Consider the following 21,973-nt stretch of genomic DNA (forward strand, 5'->3'; position numbering starts at 1 on the left):
ACTCAAGCATTTCATGTTGCCTGTAATTTCTGGCTGTTAATTACTGCACACCGTCGCAGACGCGTCTACGGATCATACATTGATGGTCCTCAGCGTTTTTTGACAATGATCTTAGAGGTTATTCGAATTTAACATTTGTATGATGATGAAGACCATCAACCCATCTTCATCAGGGTAGCTGGCGACACCTCAGGGGAGAGGTTGCAGCTTCAGTGTGGAAGGAGAGTGTCTTTCAGGAGAAAGCCTGCGGCATTGGCATGGAAACGTCTGTAACACGTGATTCAACAAAGTGTACTATGAAGCATAGCCGTAGATATACAGTAATGGGACAGTGGCACATTTTTTCTTCTTTGGCTCTATATTGTTGTGGATTTCAATGAGACTCAATATAACAATGGGAAGCCTTTCAGAGACTGAAACTGACTTTCACAAGAACACACTTGGTATAATGTCAACATAGACATAACAGTGATAATGAGCCTGCACGCCATCACTGTTTGTGAACACAAGGCCCCAATTCAGGGTCACAAACTCACAAACAATCCCACGGAAGCCTTCATAAAGCTCCCATGGAAAGTTCCCATTACAGACAGACTATGCAGACTACATCACATTCTACCATACATACGGTACATGTTAAAAAATCCCTTACAATATTCAATCAATTTCATTTCATACGTAGTCCCCCTATTTCAGGCCACCAAAAGTAAACATTTCTACAAAGTTTAATGGCAGAGAGGAAAAAGCAGAGTCTATGGGACAACATCATCTCAGTCACTCTACAAAATTGGTCCATAACCAAGTGGCCAAAAATACTCACTTTCATTATTGGATTTGCAACAATGAATTCAAGTGTTTATTTGGTTTTACTACAAAGCATTGAGTTTACTGCAAATACAGCAGATGCATTGCACCATTCCTTGTGTTTCCGTGTTTCCACACCACCCCTTGTGTGAAGAATAGTGGTAGCTGCATCATGTTATGGGTATGTTTGTCACCAGCAGGGACTGGGGAGTTTAAAATATATATTATTATTATTATTATTATTATTATTATTATTTCTATCATCAGAAAGAATAATCCAACATTAGTAATTACTAAATCAATGTACAGAATATTGGGAGTATTCCCACTGTATGCTGTTTGGTTGATTCTCAAATATTGGAACTCTCACCAATTATACCTTAAATCAATTCAGTGTTCATTTTATAAAACATTTCCAAGTAGAATACTTGAGATAGGCAGCTTTGTGTAAATCTGAGATCAGAGATATCTCAGAATCACATGGTTTTGGTACTCATGTGACTTTCAATGTACTTTGTTGAAGTGAGGAGCTGCCAGCCACTTAAGTAGTTAAGGTTTCAGCCCCTCAAGAGAACATTCTGAAATGTGATGATGAGTTGGTAGTGACATCCTAATCCGCACAGTGTGTAACTGATTCCTATGCAAACCAAAGACTATAAAAACAAAATATATTCATTCTGAAATCACATGAACTATTTACTTTGCAGACTCAATTCAACTTGATGAGTGACTATTATTATTATTATTATCATTATTATTAATTATATTATAATAATTAATAATAATAATAATAATAATAATAATAATAAAAAAAGATCCCCATTAGCTGCATGCCCATATATCATGTTAATACAAGGTTGTTGTTTTTTTAAATACCCTTGCGGTAAGCTTCTAAAAAAATACCATATGCTCTCTGTCCTAGATGTTTGTCTCTCAGTCCTATTATTCCCTGTTGTTTTGATATTGTACTACTGTCTGTCCCCCTTTTTAGATTAGATTAGATTCAACTTTATTGTCATTGCAGAGTACAAGTACAACATAATGCAGTTAATCATCCAGCCAGTAGTGCAAATAGTGATATAAACATGATAGGGATGGGTACAGTATGGCAAGTATATACAGGTATGTACAGGAGAGGATAGTAGTAAGCTATGCACAGTTAAGGTAGCTATGTACAGCATGGTCTATACAGATGTATGAATAGAGGTTATATAAAAAAAGAGGTATTTTCCTTCTGGTTTTTCTATTTTCTTTCAATTTTCCTTCTGATTGTGTGTGTGTGTGTCCAGGTTCTTTATGACAGGCTACCTGCCTCTGGGGTTTGAGTTTGCTGTGGAGCTGACGTACCCGGAGTCAGAGGGCACCTCCTCAGGCCTTCTCAACTGCTCAGCACAGGTAAAAATGCGGAGCACTCACTGTTTAGCACAGGTAAACACGAGGAGCACTCACTGTTTAGCACAGGTAAATATGTGGACCACTCACTGTTTAATACAGGTAAACATGTGGACCACTCACTGTTTAGCACAGGTAAACATGAGGACCTCTCACTGCTCAGCACAGGTAAACATGAGGACCACTCACACAGCCCATGCCGTTGGCATATCTAAGATTATCATATCAAAGGGAAATATACTGTATAGATTAGATTAGATTCAGCGTTATTGTCTTCCCGGCTCTTCACAGTAAGGTTAACTTACCAGACATCGTCATGACAATGTGTGTGTGTATTTTTTATATACATTTTCTGTCTGTGTGAGCAGGAATAAAATGTGTATTTGCCTGTGTTGTCTCTTTGTTCTCATCACTTTAAATCTATATTTCTATCTCCAGGTGTTTGGGATTATATTCACCATCTGCCAGGGAAAGATCATTGATAACTTTGGTACGCTGGCTGGCAACATCTTTCTCTGTGTCTTCCTTCTCATCGGCACAGTATTGACAGGTAGAGACTTCACTATTTCTTCACTCTTGGAAATGGTTATTGTCATGGTTATTGTGTAACTTTGTACGCAGCCCCTAACAGGTCAGGTAGATTAATTTTTTTGGGACAACCTGATCCGTGCAAACGGTTTAGCAATCCAATATATTACTAAAGGCAACAGTTATGTCTAGTCCATCCCTTCATGTGGCAGGGCTGCAGTTGTGTTGCTTTTACAAAATACACTTGTGGGTTTAACGGTAAACTATCGGTTTAACGGTAAACTAACTAACTATGGTAAACTATCAATAAACAACAAGTTTATGCACCATAACCATTGTTTTTTATTATATTAAGAACCATAGACATATGTCACGTTGATTATGATGCGTAACACGTGTCCGACACCAAAGCATCCACGGTGGCCCACCACAGATGCCGCACACTGGGCTATCTGCATTCATTTAAACTAATTAATTAACTAATGGTCCTATGGTCCTATTAATCAGTCACCAGCACTACACAAACACAAACATGAATGTGCTAAAATAACCACATTGGACAAAGATAATGGATGTGCATTCCGGAAATTGAGGTAATTTGGGCACGGATTAGGGGTTTCTTTTCTTCTTTTTTCCCTCTACCTTGTTAGGGGCTCCATAACATTGAACTATATCAACGTTGTTACACTAAACCATTGTTCATTTCCATTACCGACATTTAACCACACAGATTTTGTTGTTTGTTGTCAAGGGCAGGGGTTGTTTGAAAATGTGATGTGTCCCCATTTACTAAGATTGATTAGATTGGGCAAAATAGGGTTTACTGTAACTGTAATCATTTTTTTTTTCTTCCACCATCTAAAAATAATTAAGATTCATAGCACCCGCTTGGCCTTTGTTAATAAACTACAGATGAATGCATCACATTTAAGGAAGTTGATTGCAGAGGCACATGATTCAAGCACTAGCTGAAATGATGTGTACATTATCTAGTCTAGTGGATAGTGAGTTGGACTTGTGATCGGAAGGTTGTGAGTTCAAATCCCGCCTGAAACCACACCACTACTAGTGTGCCCTTGAGTAAGGCACTTAGCCCTCAGTTACTCCAGGGGGAATGTCCCTGCAATTCGTAATTGTAAGTCGCTTTGGATTAAAAGCGTCTGCTAAATGGCAAAATTAAAATTAAATTATCTAGATGACAGTCATGGCACTCTTCTCACAGTGAAGAGAGGTCATACTCCATGGACCATGCCTCACTTGGCTTCTCACCAGACATAGGTTACTCAACACCACTTAGTACACGGTCCATTGAGTAATTTATGGAGCAATATGTTACTCCTTAAATTTTGAAGCTTAAAATAACATGGAGACATATGTACACTCTTTCCCCTCTTTGAAATTGCAATCCAATATATTTTTTTTTTTTACCTTTCCAATCTTGAGTTAATCTCTTCAATTGACCTCTTCATTTTAAATGCAATTGACCCCATTTCTCAAGGGTTAGGTGTTGACCCTAACACTCAAAGACACTTACTTTATGGCCTGGGGTGGTCCAGTGGCCTGGCACAATGGTCTTCAGTGCACGCATATGCCCATGTTGGCAAAGGTTCGAGTCTGGCCCATGCCCTGCTGACATGCCCTCTTCTCCTTACTTTTCTTTCCTGCCCTCTTCTCCTTACTTTCCTGTGTATCTTTCAATATGAGTGGGACTGTCCCAAAAAAAGCTTTAAATGTTTTTACATGTTTTTATTATATGATTACTTATTGAAAATTAAACTTGACTATTGACACTTGTGTAGAGTTTTGAAATGTCAATAACACTACGCTGCTCAACATCGAATATTTTTCCTGATGTGCACATAACATTGTCCAATGCCTCTGTGTCTTCTATCATGTTGCATATTTTTCAGGACTCATACGACTGCACTGTATGATGTCTCTGTGTATGACTGCCCCCTAGTGGATACTCTCCCTCACTTCTGTTGCAAGAGAGAATATTCCTCCATGCTATTTTTCCTATCAACAAGACTACCTTAATAAGTAATGTCTTCACATAAACATATAGAAATAAACTTCACTAAATAGTTATAGTGCAGATCTATACTGTAGGTACCATGATGTTAAATTCTAAATGGAATTGTCTGCGGAGATTTCATGCATTGTATTCCACCACCAAAATGTGTCACTGTTTGTTAGGGTTAGGGTTAGGTTGAACTTGTCATGTCCATTTCTATCAAGACGAGCCCCAACATGTCATACAGTATCTTCACATAAACGTATAGAATGTAACTCACTTAACTGTGCAGATATATTCATAGGTGTCCTGTTAACAAACTGTTATGGAAACCTCTGAAATGTCATTATGTGTTGCATTCCAGCACCAAAATGTCTCCCTGACATCTCATGTCCCTCTTCTCCCTTAAAGGCTTCATCAAGTCTGACTTGCGGAGGCAGAAGGCCAACCAGTTGGCCAAAGCTGCAGTAAGTAAAGTGTGAAGGAGCACCTGCATGGGGACAGACATGGGTGCTGAGGGTGGAAGGCTTGGTGGTAATGGATGTGTCTGTGGGAGTGCACCAGTGATACTCAAATAGCAGCCTGGGAGGGCAGATCACCCTCAACATACGCTGTGGTCCATTTCCTACAACAAACTAATACACTATGAAAGTTCATACATCATACACTACATAATGTCAACATAACAAGAGACACCACAGTCTCACTCTTGGAGAGTGAGTTGAACTGGTAGCTAATTAACATTAAACATGTGGACTGTTTCGTCCCAAATTACAAGTGTACCAGTGAAATAACTATAGTAACTTTTAGTTGTCATTTTGACTGTTAGGAATTAGGAACTGCTTCCATCTCTCTTTTGCTCCAGTAGTAATTGTAATGCTGATGCATGTCTCCAAAATAAGGAGTCTACAGTTTTGTTTACATTCTGAAGTTTGTGACATACAGTGTGGACTCTCATAGCATATTAAATAATAAGTAAAAAAAACTCATTGCAATATCCCCTCTCACAGTTTGCACACATTCAACAAAATAGGTATTTATTAGAGACTTGGTTTATGTCTCCTTTATTAAAACTTACAAATGTAAAAGTCTTATCTAATTGTGTATTAGTAGCATATGCTCTTTGAGAGAGGTGCATTGCAGACCACCTGTTTGTGTGTCCATGTATGTCTGTGTGCGGTACCCAAAGTCATCTTAGTCTTTATGTCATTCCAAAAATAACCCTTCTTGTGCTGCATGGCAACTCTTTGGTGTCCTCTGTCGACTGCCTGCTTACGGCTGTGGTGTTTTGGAAGGCTCTATTACCTCTCTTAAGGAACATTTAAGTGGTCAAATGTTGGTTTAAGGTCTTATCAGTTATGGCTTACTGTGGGTCACATGGAAATGACGAAAAGGTATTCAGTGTTATCAAAATGTTTTGTGTCATTTGAGGCTTATCTAGGGAATAATATTTACTCCAGATAAACCCCCCAGTAACTAAAGTGTTACCACACTGGGTGTTGGTGTGTCTAGCATAAGTAGCCTTTTACAGTAAGGGCTTAAGCACCACTTAAAGTGGCTTTATTCTACAGGTACAGGTAATATGTAATCCTTACCACAGAAATCAAAGCTAAATAGAGAATAAACCTTTCAACATAGATACTGTTACCAACCACAAAAAAGTATCTTAGTAGTCTCTATGTCTTCACGGCTTCCTAGTTTATCCTACCTTCCCAATGTATCCTATGTTGATTGGTGTTTCCCCAATTATTTATTTTTCAAATGTGTGATATGTGATTCCTTTCCACTAATCAGTATTTCATTGAGATTGCATGTTGCTGTTGTACCATTGAATCTTGTGTGGTATTTGCTTGTCCTTTCTCTGGTAACATTGTTCATGGAGAAGAAGGGAAGACACTATGCTTTAAAAGGTAGATAGGCTGGTATAAAGCGAGAGTGCTGTTTTCTACAGTAAGCAACCATTTTCCTCAATAAGTGACTTTGAGTTTGCAAAATGGAGTGTTACTAACTCCACTAGCCAGCCACCTGTTAATGCTATGCTTGCCTAGTCTAGAGGGCTATTTCATTTACTTTGTTCTGTTAACTGTCTTAATAACCCATCTAGCCTAGCTATTCCTAATTCCATACTTTTTTAAATGATCCCAGTAGTTGTCAGCTTTTTGTTTTTAGAATAAAAATGGTGGAAGAGAGGGCCTATTTGATATAGAAAATAGATAACCCCACCTGGGGCATACTGTTATGGTTCCCCTCCATTGTATTTAGAGAAAAAATAACGCACATCCTCCTGTCTTCGGTGCTGAGCTATAACTGACAGTGCAGTAATATTTAGTACAAAACAAGGTTGTAACCATTGTAAGTAAACAGTGTAGATAATTCTGGGTTAGATGAACATGTCAGAAAGTTTGCCATGAGCTAAAGCAATGTTACCAGAGGGTCCAGTCATGTTTTTGGGCCCCGGGGCAAGAAGAGAGGGTCATTCTTGACCTCAACCCCCTTGGCCTCTGACCCCACCCTTAGACCTTGTGTGACTCCAAGCTGTTGTTCCAGGCAGACGGGCTGATCTCGGGGCAGGACTACGGGGCCACAGCCCTAATCGACCCACCGCAGGGTCCTCTCCAGACTGATCATTAACCCCTCCCCCTCAATCCCCCCTACCCTCTTAGCTCAACTCACAGACAGGCCAAGGTAGGGGCACTATCAGCCACCCACAATCACCACACACTTTCCATGATTCTCCTAACACACTTAACCCGATTAGTTAATCCACCCCCTTCTATTCCACTCTTTATCCCTCTTCAAGTTCACCTGATCTCACAACCCCACAAAATTACTCTTATCGACTTGACTATTATATATACAGTAGCTTTCACTTGCACAGTGCAATAAAGCACTAGCTGAGGGATCATTTCACAAAGAGGGTCATTATGCGTCTCAATAGCCGATTTAGGCAAAACTTTAAACCAGGGATATGAAGACTCGATTGTTCATGTTGTGTATCAAAGTACCAAACATCATTCTTGATAAGACAAATGTATGTTAGCAAGGAAATAATGTATAAAGCGGATCCTTTTTCAAACATGTTGTGGATAGTATTCTATTTGCCACTTTTAGGAGGTAAAAAAAGTTGACAAAAGTTGGCTTGCTGACTTGTCGATCCTACTTCCCCACCTCTTGAAATACCCCATTTTTTATTTTTGTTCTGTCATGTAGTTTGCACAAGCTTCAGATAAGTTTGAGTTATCCACATCCCTACCATATTTGATAGAACTGTTATTATTTTATGAGTACAGTGGCTATAGAAAGTCAACACACCCCTTCACTTGTTCCACATGTTGTTATAGACTCAATTTAAATTTGATTAAATAAATGGCATCATTCCTATGCAAGTCAGAGACCCTATAAAAACAAAGATATTGATTCCAAAATTACATAAACTATTATCGTTGCATTAAGAAGTCAATTCAACTTATTGAGTGATTTGTTAATGACATTTTTGCTTTTTAGCTAATTTTAGGAGTGTCATAGCAAAGGGTGTGCACTTTTGCACATGAGGTATTTACATTCTTTTCAATTTTAATGAATTTGCAGGAAGTTCTAAAAACGTATTTTCACTTTGTCATTATAGGGTATTGTGTGTGGATTGATGCCAAGTTTTATTTATTTAATCAATTTAAAACGTTGTCTATAACACAACAAAATGTTGGAAAAGTTAAGAGATGTGTTGACTTTCTACAGCCACTGTATGTGACGAGCTTTGATAGCTGTTGATAACTCATTGTTTTGTGGTGCATCTACATTGATATACAGTGTGTTTGTAAGCCTACTATGTGGTATAGTTATTAATCTGCTATGTTGTAGCATAGATGCTAAAAAAGTTGGTTTGCATGTATTTTGTACTAATTTTGCTTTGTTTTCTGGAGTGACTTCCAAGCTATAATGGTAAAATACTTTTGACTTAAATATTGTTCAATATGTTGATGTTAGTACAATATGAGTTATATTTGTTAATTGAGAGAGTATGTAAACATTTACATTACATTGAAGTCATTTATCAGTCATTGTAAATAAAACCTTTGATAAGAACAAGTGCCATCGGCACATGTAGTATTACAGGGAACGCTGTTATTGGGGAAACATGGTTTCATTGATCGTTGATGCAATTTGTGGTGTTAATATGATTTTGATGATTGTTGTCATTGACAGGAACCATCAGATAGCCAAGATGAGAGCATCTCTGCACCTGCAGTCCTAAATGAGGCCAAGTTTTAGAGATACTGTAAAGACAAACACACACATACACATAGACATACACACACACACACACACACACACACACACACACACACACACACACACAAGCATACACACATAACCTTTGGAAATCACCAGAAACTACTTCCCTTAATGGGAATGTGAAATAGGGGGGAGAAACACAATCTGGAATATCATCTGCAATATCATATTTTAGTTTCAACTCTTGCCTAATTGTTTTGTATTATTAGCACAAAGCCTGCTATTTGACAAAACATAATTTATGGTATTACATTTAAAGGAATAGTTCAGCATATTTTCACGTTTAAGTGAAATATCATCATACCCTTAGTTGTCCTCATAGGCCATAGGTGAAAACTTCTCCGGTTCTCTGTTCTCCATTCTCCACTTTGCTACTGCAGCGCAGACTAACAACGAAAATACACCGCAAGCGTCAACCTCAGCAGCGCGTGTGCGTTTCACTTCTGTGCCCATATTAACGGGTTACAGCAGCCATACATTTAAGCTTGGGGTAATTGGAACGGAACATTCAAACGGAAGTCGAACGGAGCAACTGACAGCACAGCTGGTTCACACGTATGCAAAAACACCATCACATTCAAGGGATAGAGGCTTAAAAGCAGATGTTTTACGCTTCTTCTTGGCATTCTGGCAACTGTTGTGACATGATTGTACTGGCTATGACGTTATGTGTAGTTGTCCCACCCACCAGCCTACCTACAAGTGATTATCGATATTGATATTATTGATTATTATTGATTCATCAATATTATTGATTATAGAGACTAACTGATTTCCAGTGATGTGAATAACGGCGTTAAAATAAACGGCGTTACTAACGGCGTTATTTTTTCCAGTAACGGGTAATCTAATTGATTACTATTTCCATCGTTATAACGCCTTTACCGTTACCGGTAATTCAATGCGGCGCGTTACTACTGAAGCTTCTCATTGTCATCCGACCTCAGTCACAGCTGCAACGGTGTTTTTTGTTTGTTTGTTGGTGAGGGGGGAGGGGAGGGGCGAGACAACCGCGCAAGCAGGGTTCGAGTTATGTGGGAGCCAATGGGAGCTGAGCTCCCATAAGGAAGGTCTGAGCTCCCATGAAAGCAGTAAAATCATACATCTGTGGGGGTCGCTAATAATACATTACCACAACCATTGTTTGATCAAAAATGTCAATGTAATGAGTATTATTTATATTTATTTATATGATAAATATTCTAAAATAAACACGTTTTCCAAAAGAACTACGCGCACCAGCATTAATCTCCTGTGAATGACAGTATGCCTTTGACTGCCTGCACTTTACCACCAAGACACTATGGGGCGCAGTAGAATATTGTGCAACAGCAGAATATGATTGTTGAGAGCTTGCGAACGTGAAAACACGATTATTGAGAAGAAAACATTCAGTAGCTAGCTATCATGCCGCCCCAAAAAAGGCCACTGCTGCCGACCGAGTCGACAAGCCTGGAAAGTTTCGGGTTTTCAACCAAGAAACCAAACTTGAATTCAGCTGCACCTGTTATGACACCCAACGTTGAAACTGTTGAAATAGCAGAGCTCAAACAAAAGCAAGTGCTTACGAAGAAAGTAGCAGAACTCACCTCCAGTATGTATAAGGAGACAGCTAGTTCGTTCAGGGCAGCCTATACTGTTGCTAAAGAAAGGATGCCTTATACAAAACTGAATCCAATTATGAAACTTAATGAGATGAATGGCGCGACAGTTGGCCCCTGCTCACCGATCCGATCATTCATGTGCCCAGATTGTAGAGCACATTGCACAAGAGATGAAACAAATTCATTTCTAATGTCAAATCACTTGATTCCCGTAGTAGCATAACATTAGATGAAAGCACAATTCATGGACGAGCATACATGATTATTTATGTCAGCTGCGATGTCACTGGAAATGGAGATGTGGACAATGTGTCGTGCTAACAGGGAAAGTGAATGGACTGTATAGCAAAAACAACAAAATTATTGGCCGAGATACCCGTAACTATCGCTTATAGCTGTTGTTTCATGTGGTGGTGTTGATGTGGTGAAATGAGTAGCCTATGGCTAATTAAAACTTGTAAGTCCCATCGCTGTGTGGGCATGATTCGCGCGCGTGCATGAGAACATTTCGCACTGTTATTTTGGAGACCCCCGCAAAGCTCAGTTTATAACTCGAACCCTGCGCGCAAGTGATCATGATTGGCTATGGTAGAGAAAATGTCATGGTAAGCCAACCATAGTTCAGTGTTGTGCGGATGTTTCTACACACAAACCACACGCGCGCACAGCACCACACACACACTCAAACTATCAGAGAGATACACGCAGCAATGGCGAGTCCCGAGTGTTCTGAGGTGAACGTGGCGTTTTCACGGTGGAAGTACAGGCACTATTTCAGTACTACTTTAAAAGCACTTCATATTGTTTAACTGTTAACTTTTGTAATGAAGAAAATACTTGAAGTACAATATGTCTACCAGTTGTGGTCTGTTGAAGTGCAATAAATATGAAAAGTTCCCTGCTGAAACCTGCTCAGAAAAAAAATATCTTCACAAGAAGATCACATTTATATTCTAATATGGCAGTGGGTAAGCTTTTCCTTGTCACATTTGGCTGACTGACCTTAACTTAGCCCGCTGCACCGTGGTAAAAAGTAACGCAATAGTTACTTTCTCTAGTAACTAGTTACTTTTATAATGAAGTAATTCAGTTACTAACTCAGTTACTTTTTGGGATAAGTAAGTAACTATAACTAATTACTTTTTTAAAGTAACATGCCCAACACTGCTGATTTCTGATAGAATCCACATCAATACATAATTTGAAGCATAACTGTGAACTATGCTTTCTTTGAAGTGTCTTTGAGGAGGTTTTGCCATGCAATTTAAACATGTAAAAATGATAATTTAAGGTCCATCGGAAGGAGACTTCACATGGCCTATGAGGACAACTCATGGTAAGGTGATTGTTCACCTAACATGAACATAAACTGAACCATCCCTTTAAAGACTTTCTACTTCAGTTTTGCCTTTCATTCATTTAATATTATTACTAAAACCATCTCACATAAATATACATCTCATTAGTTTCTGATATGTACAACTTAGGCATTATTATTTTTTATGTCCTTGGCTTTGTTGTTTGAACTGAATCTACAGTATTTTATCTGTTAAATGAACATATTTCTCCCTTGAGATATGTTTTTACAAATACTGACTTACTGTGAAATATGAATTATTGATGACACTGATGAAATGATTAAAAGAAAAATAATGTTATTATTTTCATATGAGACGGTGCTGTAGTCACATTATTGAAGGTTGAGTATTTTTCCAAGATCATCTTGTACTGTACTACCTCTCTCTGAAGTGATTTTAACCCTTGCCACTATTTTAGTAACACTTAAGATAACACATGGTAATAGTTGTGTATGTTGTATGTTATTCAGTGAACATTCTTACCTGTTAAATATTGTAGATGTGACATCTGATGTTTGTTAAAATAAAAGTTTTTTCCTAAGGTCTCGCTTATGGCTGTATTTTAATGTTGGCTTGTGGAACAGTATAAACCTTTCAGGATTACATTTTGCATTTTATTTAACTGTAGTCATTATTGATGTGTCCTCACCTGGGATTTCAACTCATAATTGAAGCATTGATTTCAATGTTCTCTAGTTGTCTGATGTTGATGAGGTATAGTTTGTTCTATAACATTGGGGATTTCTTGATTACAGATATTTAACCTTGATAATGTACTCATCCATTACTAAAAATTAGGTTGCACTGAATCTGTTTCAAGTTGCTATTTTATAGCTGTTTAAGTAAGTATTTTAATAAACAGACATTACTATACAATAAGTTCCAATTCAGTTAAGTACATTTCTAGTATATGAATGGGGCAATATGAATGAAAGTTCACGGTAACATGAAAATAATTTAGTAATGTTGAAGGTTTTATTTATTTGATGCAATTTTCCCCCATGCCTATTTCTTCTTTTGACCCCTCTTGTTTAGGAACCAATAGTACGTCTCTCAAAACCTGACCCTCTTAAAATGTATGTGCAGTATTCCTCTTGTCTGATATTCCCCATGTCTGAAATGTATGTACAGTTCCCCATGTCTGATATGGTCATGATTGCATTGCATTACGTATGAGCAACAAACAAGGTTTTGATAACGACTTCTGTGTGAGTAACCTTATATGAGAGGTCATTACTTAAGTTGATTCTCACAGGATCAGTTGCTCCTATAGCTCAGTGAGCTTAAGTGATAGAAATTATGGAAGTGTGGTCATTTACTGTAGGGTTCAAATGCTGCATGTGTCTAAAAGGAGCCCCTTCAGATTTATTCCAATAAGTGTCTTTCTCCCAGAGAAAAAGAGAAAGGAACAAGATAATCAATAAAACAATAAAACTTTATTTATATAGCAATAATAGCAGTCATGCATTGAATGCAACACCAAGTACTGAACATAAAAACAATTGTAAATAAACTAAAATACAATAAAACAAGAGGTAGGAGATAAGAAATAGAATAAAATAAAATAAATACAACACAATAAAACCAAGAATAAAACAAGAAATAGGCAAGTTGACATAGACATTAGATAAAAGCCAGGATAAAAAGGTAAGCTTTTAAAAATAAAAAAAAGATATCCACACTCTCTGCCACCCTCACCCTCAACGGCAGGCCGTTCCAAAGTCTAGGGCCATAGTGGCTAAAGGCGGCCTCGCCATGGGTCTTAGACCGGACCCCTGGAACAACCAAGAGACCAGTATCAGAGGACCTGAGGTGTAGTGGGTACATATCTTAAGACCATGTCAGACATGTAGTCGGGAGTGAGACCATGTAGTGCCTTGTAAACCAAGATTAAAAAAAAAAAAAAAAATCTACAACTAACAAGTAGCCAGTGCAGCGATTTTAAAACAGGTGTAATGCACTCCTTCTTGTCCTGGTTAAAACACAAGCAGCTGAATTTAGTTTAAGCTGGAGTTGGTCTATGGCTTTTTTTGGTAGACCACAAAGGAGAGCATTACAATAGTCCAGCCTTCTAGTGATAAAAGCGTGCACTAGTATCTCAGTATTGGCTTGGGAGAGAAACAGAAGCACTATTTTTAAGTGATAAAAAGCAGATAATATGGACACATTCCTGATGTGGGCATCAAAAGTTAAATTGGAATCTATGATGACACCCAGGTTTTTGGCCTTATCTATAGTATGTGCTCCTGCATTAGTTATTGGCAAAGTGTGTGAGCATGAACATGTCAGGCAATGGCAACCGGCAGGGAGCAGTAACATAAATAATTATTTGCTACAGAAGGTTAGGGTTAGGGTTTGCTAATGCCTTTGACAACGTACGCACACCTTAACCACTCAAGTTTTTGCCTAATACTGCTTTTAAAAACACAGCACAAAACAAGCAAGTCAATTTATTTATATTTTACAGTGCTTTGTGGAAGCATGCCGATTTCACACCACAGTAACGTGCAGATGTGCATGCTCTGGTACTATGGTTTTTGCTTGATCGTTTTGCTAGGAGACAACTACTGTAGATGGTTATTTGGGTTACCATCGAAATCCCCATAGGTGAAATTCAGAGCAGAACAGGGCCGTGCACAGACATTTTGGGGGGCCGGGGCTCAAGCAAAAGAAAAGGCACTCACTCCACCGACATGCACTATTCCCACCCCGATGTTGCCACACCACCGCCATACATAATTACACACTATGTTCATAACATGGGACGCATGCACACACACACACACACACACACACACACACACACACACACACACTTTGGTCCTCATGGGTGCTTTTACATGTGAGTGTGTGTGTACTGTGCCCCTATTCTTGCCCAACCAGGGGGGAAGGATTTAAACACACACACACACACACACACACACACTCATGGGTCTTTTTACATGTGTGTGTGTGTGTGTACCGTGCTCCTATTCTTGCCCAACCAGGGGGAGGATGCAAACACGCACGCACGCACGCACGCACGCACGCACGCACGCACGCACACACACACACACACACACACACACACACACACACACTCTATTAGGAATAGCTAGGCTAGATGGGTACAGAAGGCCGTTAGACAGTACTTCATCACAGGTCATATTATAATGCAAAATGTGGTTTGCTCTAAGTTAGTATCTTGCAGTAGATTTCAGTCTGTCTGTCAACATTCAGAAATATAGTGGACAAACAAAATAAGAAGGAAATAGTAAATGTAAATGTAAATGAAATAGTGGAACTTTGTCCGACTCCAAACCAACATCCATCCACCTCTCAGTTTGTTGACGGTAGATTTGCGCTCTCTGCTGGAAACGATATGTACTGTTTCTAAATAAAGATTATTACCTCTTTATTCCAGAGAGAGGCGATCACGGGTTGTCGGAAAAACGGCTGTTATCGCTAGTAGCCTGAGTTACAGAGAAGTTACGGTTTGGCAAGATATGTGCAGACTAGAAAGCAAATGGTCGAAAACAATATCGCTGATGGAGTACAACATTGAAATGCTATTTGGTGGAGGAAAAAAAAGATGAAAAGATTAGGTCCCGCTATATTGCTCAGGCTGCACTACAGCGTCTATTCACAGGCGCGATCCCACTACTGAGCGGCACGGGGGCTTTGGCCTGCTCCGTTTCCGGCCTGGGCCGGTGCACCCCTCCTTAGACGACCTGGTGGTCCCGGGCTCCCCCAGGAGCACCATATCGATACCGAACTTAGTGCGGACACCCGATCGGCATAGTGCACTGCAGCTCAGAACTCCTGAGCTCAAACGATCCGCCAACCTCAGCCTCCCAGCAGCTTGGATTACAGGCGCACGCCACTGCACCCGGCGAGAGAAGGAGAGACTTTCAGGGCTTTTGAGTTTCAAAATCGTGACGTCACCACGTGCATTCCTAGTGGTCGGTGTCCTCCAGTGGACACGGGCGGAATTGCAATTGTTACATTGCTGGTTGTGCCAGTTTAAGGTGTGTCAGTCAACAACAGACTCTAAAGAAAATAGAACTCGCCACTGCCTGCGACCAGGGTTCGAGTTATGTGGGAGCCAATGGGAGCTGAGCTCCCATAGAGATGGTCTGAGGCTCTCTGAGCTCCCATGAAGGCAGTAAAATCAAGAATCTGTGGGGGTCGCTAATAATACATTACCACAACTGTTATTTGATCAAAATGTCAATGTAATGAATATTATTTAATTTATATTATAAATATTGTAAAATAAACACGTTTTTCAAAAGAACTACGCGCACCATTAATCTCCTGTGAATGACAGTATGCCTTTGACTGCCTGCACTTCACCACCAAGACACCATGGGGCGCAGTAGAATATTGTGCAACAGCAAAAGGTTGATTAATCAGCTGTGCGGTAAACCGTTGGAACACACAGTGCACAGCTGATTAATCAATTAAACCAATAGAGTGAGACACCAGTTGCCTTTCAGGAAGTAGTGAGATCGTGCACCTAGCCTATTATTGAGAAGCAAACATTCATTCATTAGCTATACAGGAGTATATACATACAGTAGCTACCATGCCGCCCAAAAAAAGGCCACTGCTGCCGACCGGGTCATCAAGCCTAGAAAATGTCGGGTTTTTATCAAAGAAACCTGCTATGACACCTAACGTTAGCCCTGCTGCTACTACTGTTACTACTACTGCTGCTACTACTGAGGACTCTGCTACCTACTGAAAACAGACCACTCAGCCTACTGAAAACAGACCACTCAGCCTACTGAAAACAGACCACTCAGCCTACTGAAAACAGACCACTCAGCCTACTGAAAACAGACCACTCAGCCTACTGAAAACAGACCACTCAGCCTACTGAAAACAGACCACTTTGGTCTATCTTGTCTCCGTAAAGGTAAGGTGGCTTTTACTTTTTACTAACCTAGTGTACTAACCTAATGTATTTTTCGCTCCTTCTGTATAGCAAAAATAACAAAATTATTGGCCGAGATACATGTGTGACTATCGCTTTTATAGCTGTTGTTTCATGTGGGGCTGTTGATGTGGTGAAATGAGTAGCCTGCAGCTGTAGCGTCAGGATATGTTGGGATTTGAGGATGAGGATGATGTTTCTGTACCGGTACCGTTTTTAAAGTATCGATTTGTCACCGGTATCGAATAAAACCCAAACTGTACCCAACCCTAACTATATGTTTACATGCCAACTAATTAGCTAATTCATTTCTTTCATTTAGAGCTGAGGGGAGCAACAGAGAGACGGACAACAGGACAGCAACAGAGAGACAGACAACAGGACAGCAACAGAGAGACAGACAACAGGACAGTAACAGAGAGACAACGGGAGAGGAGAGCAATAGAGACAGAACTGAATGCACTGAACCTTTTTTTTATTCTTTGCATTATTAACACTGTTGTGTTATTGTGTTATTAAAGTGTTTAAGTGTTTTATGGTAAAGCATTATGAGTGGTGTGTGTGTGCAGGGTGCTCGTGAGTTGTATATTTTGGGGAGGGGGGAGGCTTGTGTATGGGGGCGGGGGGTCCTCACACAAAGGAGTAGCCTAGGGCCACTGACCACCTTAATCCGCTACTGCCTATAGCTAAGTAAAACTTGTAAGTCCCATCGCTGTGTGGGCATGATTCGCGCGTGCATGAGAACATTTCGCACTGTTATTTTGGAGACCCCCACAGAGTTCAGCTTATAACTCGAACCCTGCCTGCGACCCAACCATTCAGCGCAAGTCTTGTGCTATAAATAGCCTACACTTGATAAACCAGTGCTGTGATATTATTTATCGTCTTAAAAACATCTTAGCAAGAGGCACTTCAACAATTATCATAACGTTTATTATGCATCATCTCTTTTTATACAACCTACATTTACATTGATCAGGAGTTGACAATACTACCGAATTAATGAAAATTAATGAATTTCTATTATTTTACGGTACTCAATTATATTTGAAACATTTTCTGGGTCTACCAGTGTATATGTTACTGTACATGTGGGAAAACTAAGGTTAGGGATAGGTGCTAGGGTGCTACGGTTAGGGTTAGGATTAGGGTTAGGGTTAGACATGCCAGCATGTACCAGGTCGACGTAACACCTAACCCTAACCTAGTTTTCCCACATGTACCGTATTCCCACATGTACCGTAACATATACACCGTTCCATGTGGCCAGAGATTATTTTGCCGACAATGAGAAAAAGCGTGTGTGGCCAGAGATCGAAATTGCGTTTAGTCGTCGTGTAGCTTAGCCTTAGGGAGGACAATAAAAAGAAAATCAAACGAGAAAATCTCTGACACAGACAAGGAGAAGGTGCAACGGCGAGATGGTTCAGCCGCAGTGGGCATAGTGGAGGCAACAACCCTCAACCAATTTGTGAAACTCCTGAACATGAAAAATCCAGTGCTAAAGTGAAACGAAAATAACACAGTGACTACATATAATTAGGGTTTTTTTGGACTGGGGACGAGGATGATCCTAAACCACGTTGTGTTTGTGCTATGAATCGTTAGCTAATGAATGTATGAAACCTGCTAAGCTCAAGCAGCATTTTGAAAGTAAGCACAAGGAGTACATGGGGAAACCTATAGGATTTTTTGAGAGAGAACGTGATGAACTGCAGAAACAGATGACGAAGGAGCCCTCACAGTTTTTTTTAGCTGGGGAAAATGCGAAGACTACAGAAGCTTCATACAAGGTATGGTAAGCTGTGCTATAACTGGCTGCAATTTTTACGATATTCTGTTGAGGTAGGAGTATGGGCAGAGATCTGTGGCACTAGAATCTGAATCTGAATTACTGACTTTGAATTTGAATTACTGACTTTGAATTTGAATTGCTCAATTTGAATACATTTTTTAACTTTGAATCACATAATTTGAATTTGTATTCAATTCAGTTATTCAAGTTCGACAATACAAATTCAAATTATGTGATTCAAAGTCATTTTTTTTATTCAACGTCATTTTTTTAATTCAAATTGAGCAATTCAAATTCAAAGTCAGTAATTCAAATTCAAAGTCAGTAATTCAGATTCAGATTCTAGTGGCACAGATCTCTGCCCATATAGGAGGCCTGTTGTTCCGAGACTATTCAATAAGGTGGTCCGCACGTTTTTTGCTATTGGGTAAGTGGTCCTTGGTCTGAAAAAGTTTGAGAAACACTGCTCTACATCATTTGAAGGTATCAGCCCATACCATTAAGTAATCAATAACTCATTCTCCAATCCCTGGTGTCATCAACAGTCAAGTTTGTTCAGCAGTTGAATGTGATGAGCTGTTTAGGTTCAGAGTGTCCTTACCAGGTGGTATTGATGGAGACATGGATGATGACGATGATGATGGTGGTGGTGATAATGATGATGATGGTACAGGACACATGGAGGTCATGGTGGTTGTTGGGGCTGGGGCTGGTGGTCCTGCAACTCTTGACAAAAGGTAGCAGCTCTGAGGCCCACTCAACTGGTCCTAGCTATTAAGTCCAAACCTCACCTTCCTCATAGAACACTGCCGTTGTGATGATGATGGTGGTGCAGGAGACATGTAGCTCATTGCCATCATGGTAGTACAGCCTCTTACCCTCAACGTAGAGTGCAGGTTTACATTAGCTCAAACAATCACATTTATTTGTATAGGACTATTTACGATGACACTTGCCTCAAAGTGCTTTACAATGAAAAACAATACAAACAATCAGCTATAAAAACGATGTAACAATATTCATGTAGACCCCCAAAAGGCTACAAAAAGAAATCCGTACAGTAAACTAATTTGGAATATGCTGTGGTGCAAAGGTTCATAGATCTCCCTCATTACAATCTAGGAAATGGCTACTGGTATGGGAGCATGTTTGAATTACCATAGACTCCAAGTACAGTCTTCACCAAATCCCGCAATACTTCATATTTAGCCGCCAATGACCCTGAGGTATAATGAATGATTATGGGGCTTCATTGGGGCTCTTGTGGAAGCTGACGCTGGCACAGTGGGGGGAGTCAGCGGGGGTTGTGGGTAAGTTGGTGGTGGTGTAGATGGAGTCGATCACAGTGCCTGAGTCTGGCTGTAGGGGGCACATCAGGAGGAACATCATCAGTTCTTGAAGTATGTTTAAGGCAAAAGTACATTACTGGAGGACCCCTTTAGTGTCAAACCCATTACATTAAAGTCAAGAGGGATCTATGCACCTCTGCAAAAGTTGGCTTTTAAAGGGCTTATCCAGCTTTATTGTTAATGCCACTTATTTTTTTAATGCTTCTTGATTCCCTATAAAACAGTAGTTTAAGTACCCGCTGCTACAGTGTAACTCCCTGAAGCCAGATTTAAATAACCTTACTAACGCTTACATCTGGCTTTCTCATAGCCGGAGGAAAACCTTTGCCAAACTTCCTCCCCACAAGATGACACAGTGGGGGCAGGAGATTAAACAGATTAGACTAAAATACCACAGTATAAGGAATTAACTAGCTATAATACCACAGTATTAGCAATCAGACTATAATAATACCACAGTATTAGCAATCAGACTATAATAATACCACAGTATTAGCAATGAGACTATTATACCACAGTATTATGAATTGAAACAGAACTGACTGGTTTGCTGAATGTTGACGGCAAAGCCTGTGTTGCACCCAATAACTGTTCTCTTACAAGGTCATTGTGGTTGGGATTAAGTGTCCTCAGATGATTGTGTGGTGAGCTAAGGAGGTATTGGTACCTGAATGAATGATCTTTATTGTCATTGTAACAGGTACAACGAAATTCAAATGCAAACCCTAGGTGCTAACAAACAATCACAGTCCTAAGATAATATAAAAAAACAACAAGAATGAGACATAAATAGGGGGGGGTATAAATAAAAGTAGGGGGATTAGTGATCGGTAGACATCTGAGAATGTACCTATTATGTGAACTTCTATACTTCTATACACTATATGGCCTATTCACAGGGTAACTGTGTACTTTTATAAACATATTAACATATTGCACGGTTATAGAACATTGCACTATTCCCATGGTTATTGCACAGTAGTTTCTCGTATTGCACAGGGGGGGGGGGGGGGTTACAGTTTGTTTTTCTAGATCTGCAGATGCAGTACGTGAGGATGCTTTCCACGGAGCAGCGGTAGAAGGACACAAGCAGGTCTTGTCTGAGGTGGTAGTTTCTGAGTATTCTCAGGAAGTAGAGTCTCTGCTGTGCTTTCTTGACGATCGCCGTGGTGTTGGTTCTCCAGGTCAGGTCATCCTCCAGGTGGACGCCCAGGAATCTGAAGACTGAGACTCTCTCCATGCAGCCCCCATCGATGTACAGGGGCTGTATGACGGTCTTCTTCCTCCTGTAGTCCACGATCATCTCCTGGGTCTTTAGCTTGTTCAGCTGCAGGTTGTTAGTTTTACACAGGACTGACAGCTGCTCCACCTCATCGCGGTACGCGGGCTCGTCACCTATGGAGATGCAGCCCACCACGATGGTGTCGTCAGCGAACCTGATAATGGCGTTGCTGGGGTGGATGGCGATGAAGTCGTGGGTGTAGAATAGATGGAATAGAATAGGGGACTCAGCACGCAGCCCTGGGGGGATCCGGTGCTGAGGCTGTGGAGGTGTGGGGGCCTATCCTGACCCTCTGAGGGCGGTCGGACAGGAAGTCCTTGGACCACCGGCAGAGGAGGTGGTCTAGTCCGAGGTCTAGGAGTTTGGGCACCAATCTGTCAGGTAGGATCCGGTGTTAAATGCCGAGCTGAAGTCCACGAAGAGCAGCCGTGCGTAGGCCCCCCCTCTCTCCAGGTGGGACTGGGTTGAGTGGAGAGTTGTGGCAATGGAGTCCTCCGTGGACCTGTTAGCTCTGTAGGCGAACTGGTGGGGGTCTAGTCCGGGAGGCTTGAGATGATGCAGGGCTTGAGTGCCTTTTCAAAGACTTTCATGGGTAGGGGGGTGAGTGCTACTCGACGGAAGTCGTTCAGGCAGCTG

General features: G+C 40.3%; 1 protein-coding gene across 5 annotated transcripts in view; it reads left to right on the forward strand.

Moving 5' to 3' along the window:
• LOC308167035 (choline/ethanolamine transporter flvcr2b-like) overlaps positions 1-12,535 on the forward strand; it is a 33,725-nt gene extending 21,190 nt beyond the window's left edge. Inside the window, exons 7-11 of one of the 5 annotated variants that reach the window (XR_013937698.1) lie at positions 2,094-2,199; positions 2,635-2,746; positions 5,150-5,205; positions 7,256-8,677; positions 8,942-12,535. Coding sequence is in view for 3 of the 5 variants with exons in the window: in XM_080541380.1 (XP_080397506.1) it covers positions 2,094-2,199; positions 2,635-2,746; positions 5,150-5,205; positions 7,256-7,369 (388 nt within the window). In the remaining 2 variants the exon portion in view is untranslated. Of the gene's footprint in view, positions 1-2,093; positions 2,200-2,634; positions 2,747-5,149; positions 5,206-7,255; positions 8,918-8,941 lie in introns of those variants that run through there. The other 4 variants (XR_013937699.1, XM_080541382.1, XM_080541380.1 and 1 more) reach the window with 4 other exon arrangements.
• The last annotated feature ends 9,438 nt before the right edge of the window (positions 12,536-21,973 follow it).

The sequence above is a fragment of the Nansenia antarctica genome (assembly GCF_963989245.1).
Source record: "Nansenia antarctica genome assembly, chromosome: 1".
NCBI lineage: Eukaryota > Metazoa > Chordata > Actinopteri > Argentiniformes > Microstomatidae > Nansenia > Nansenia antarctica.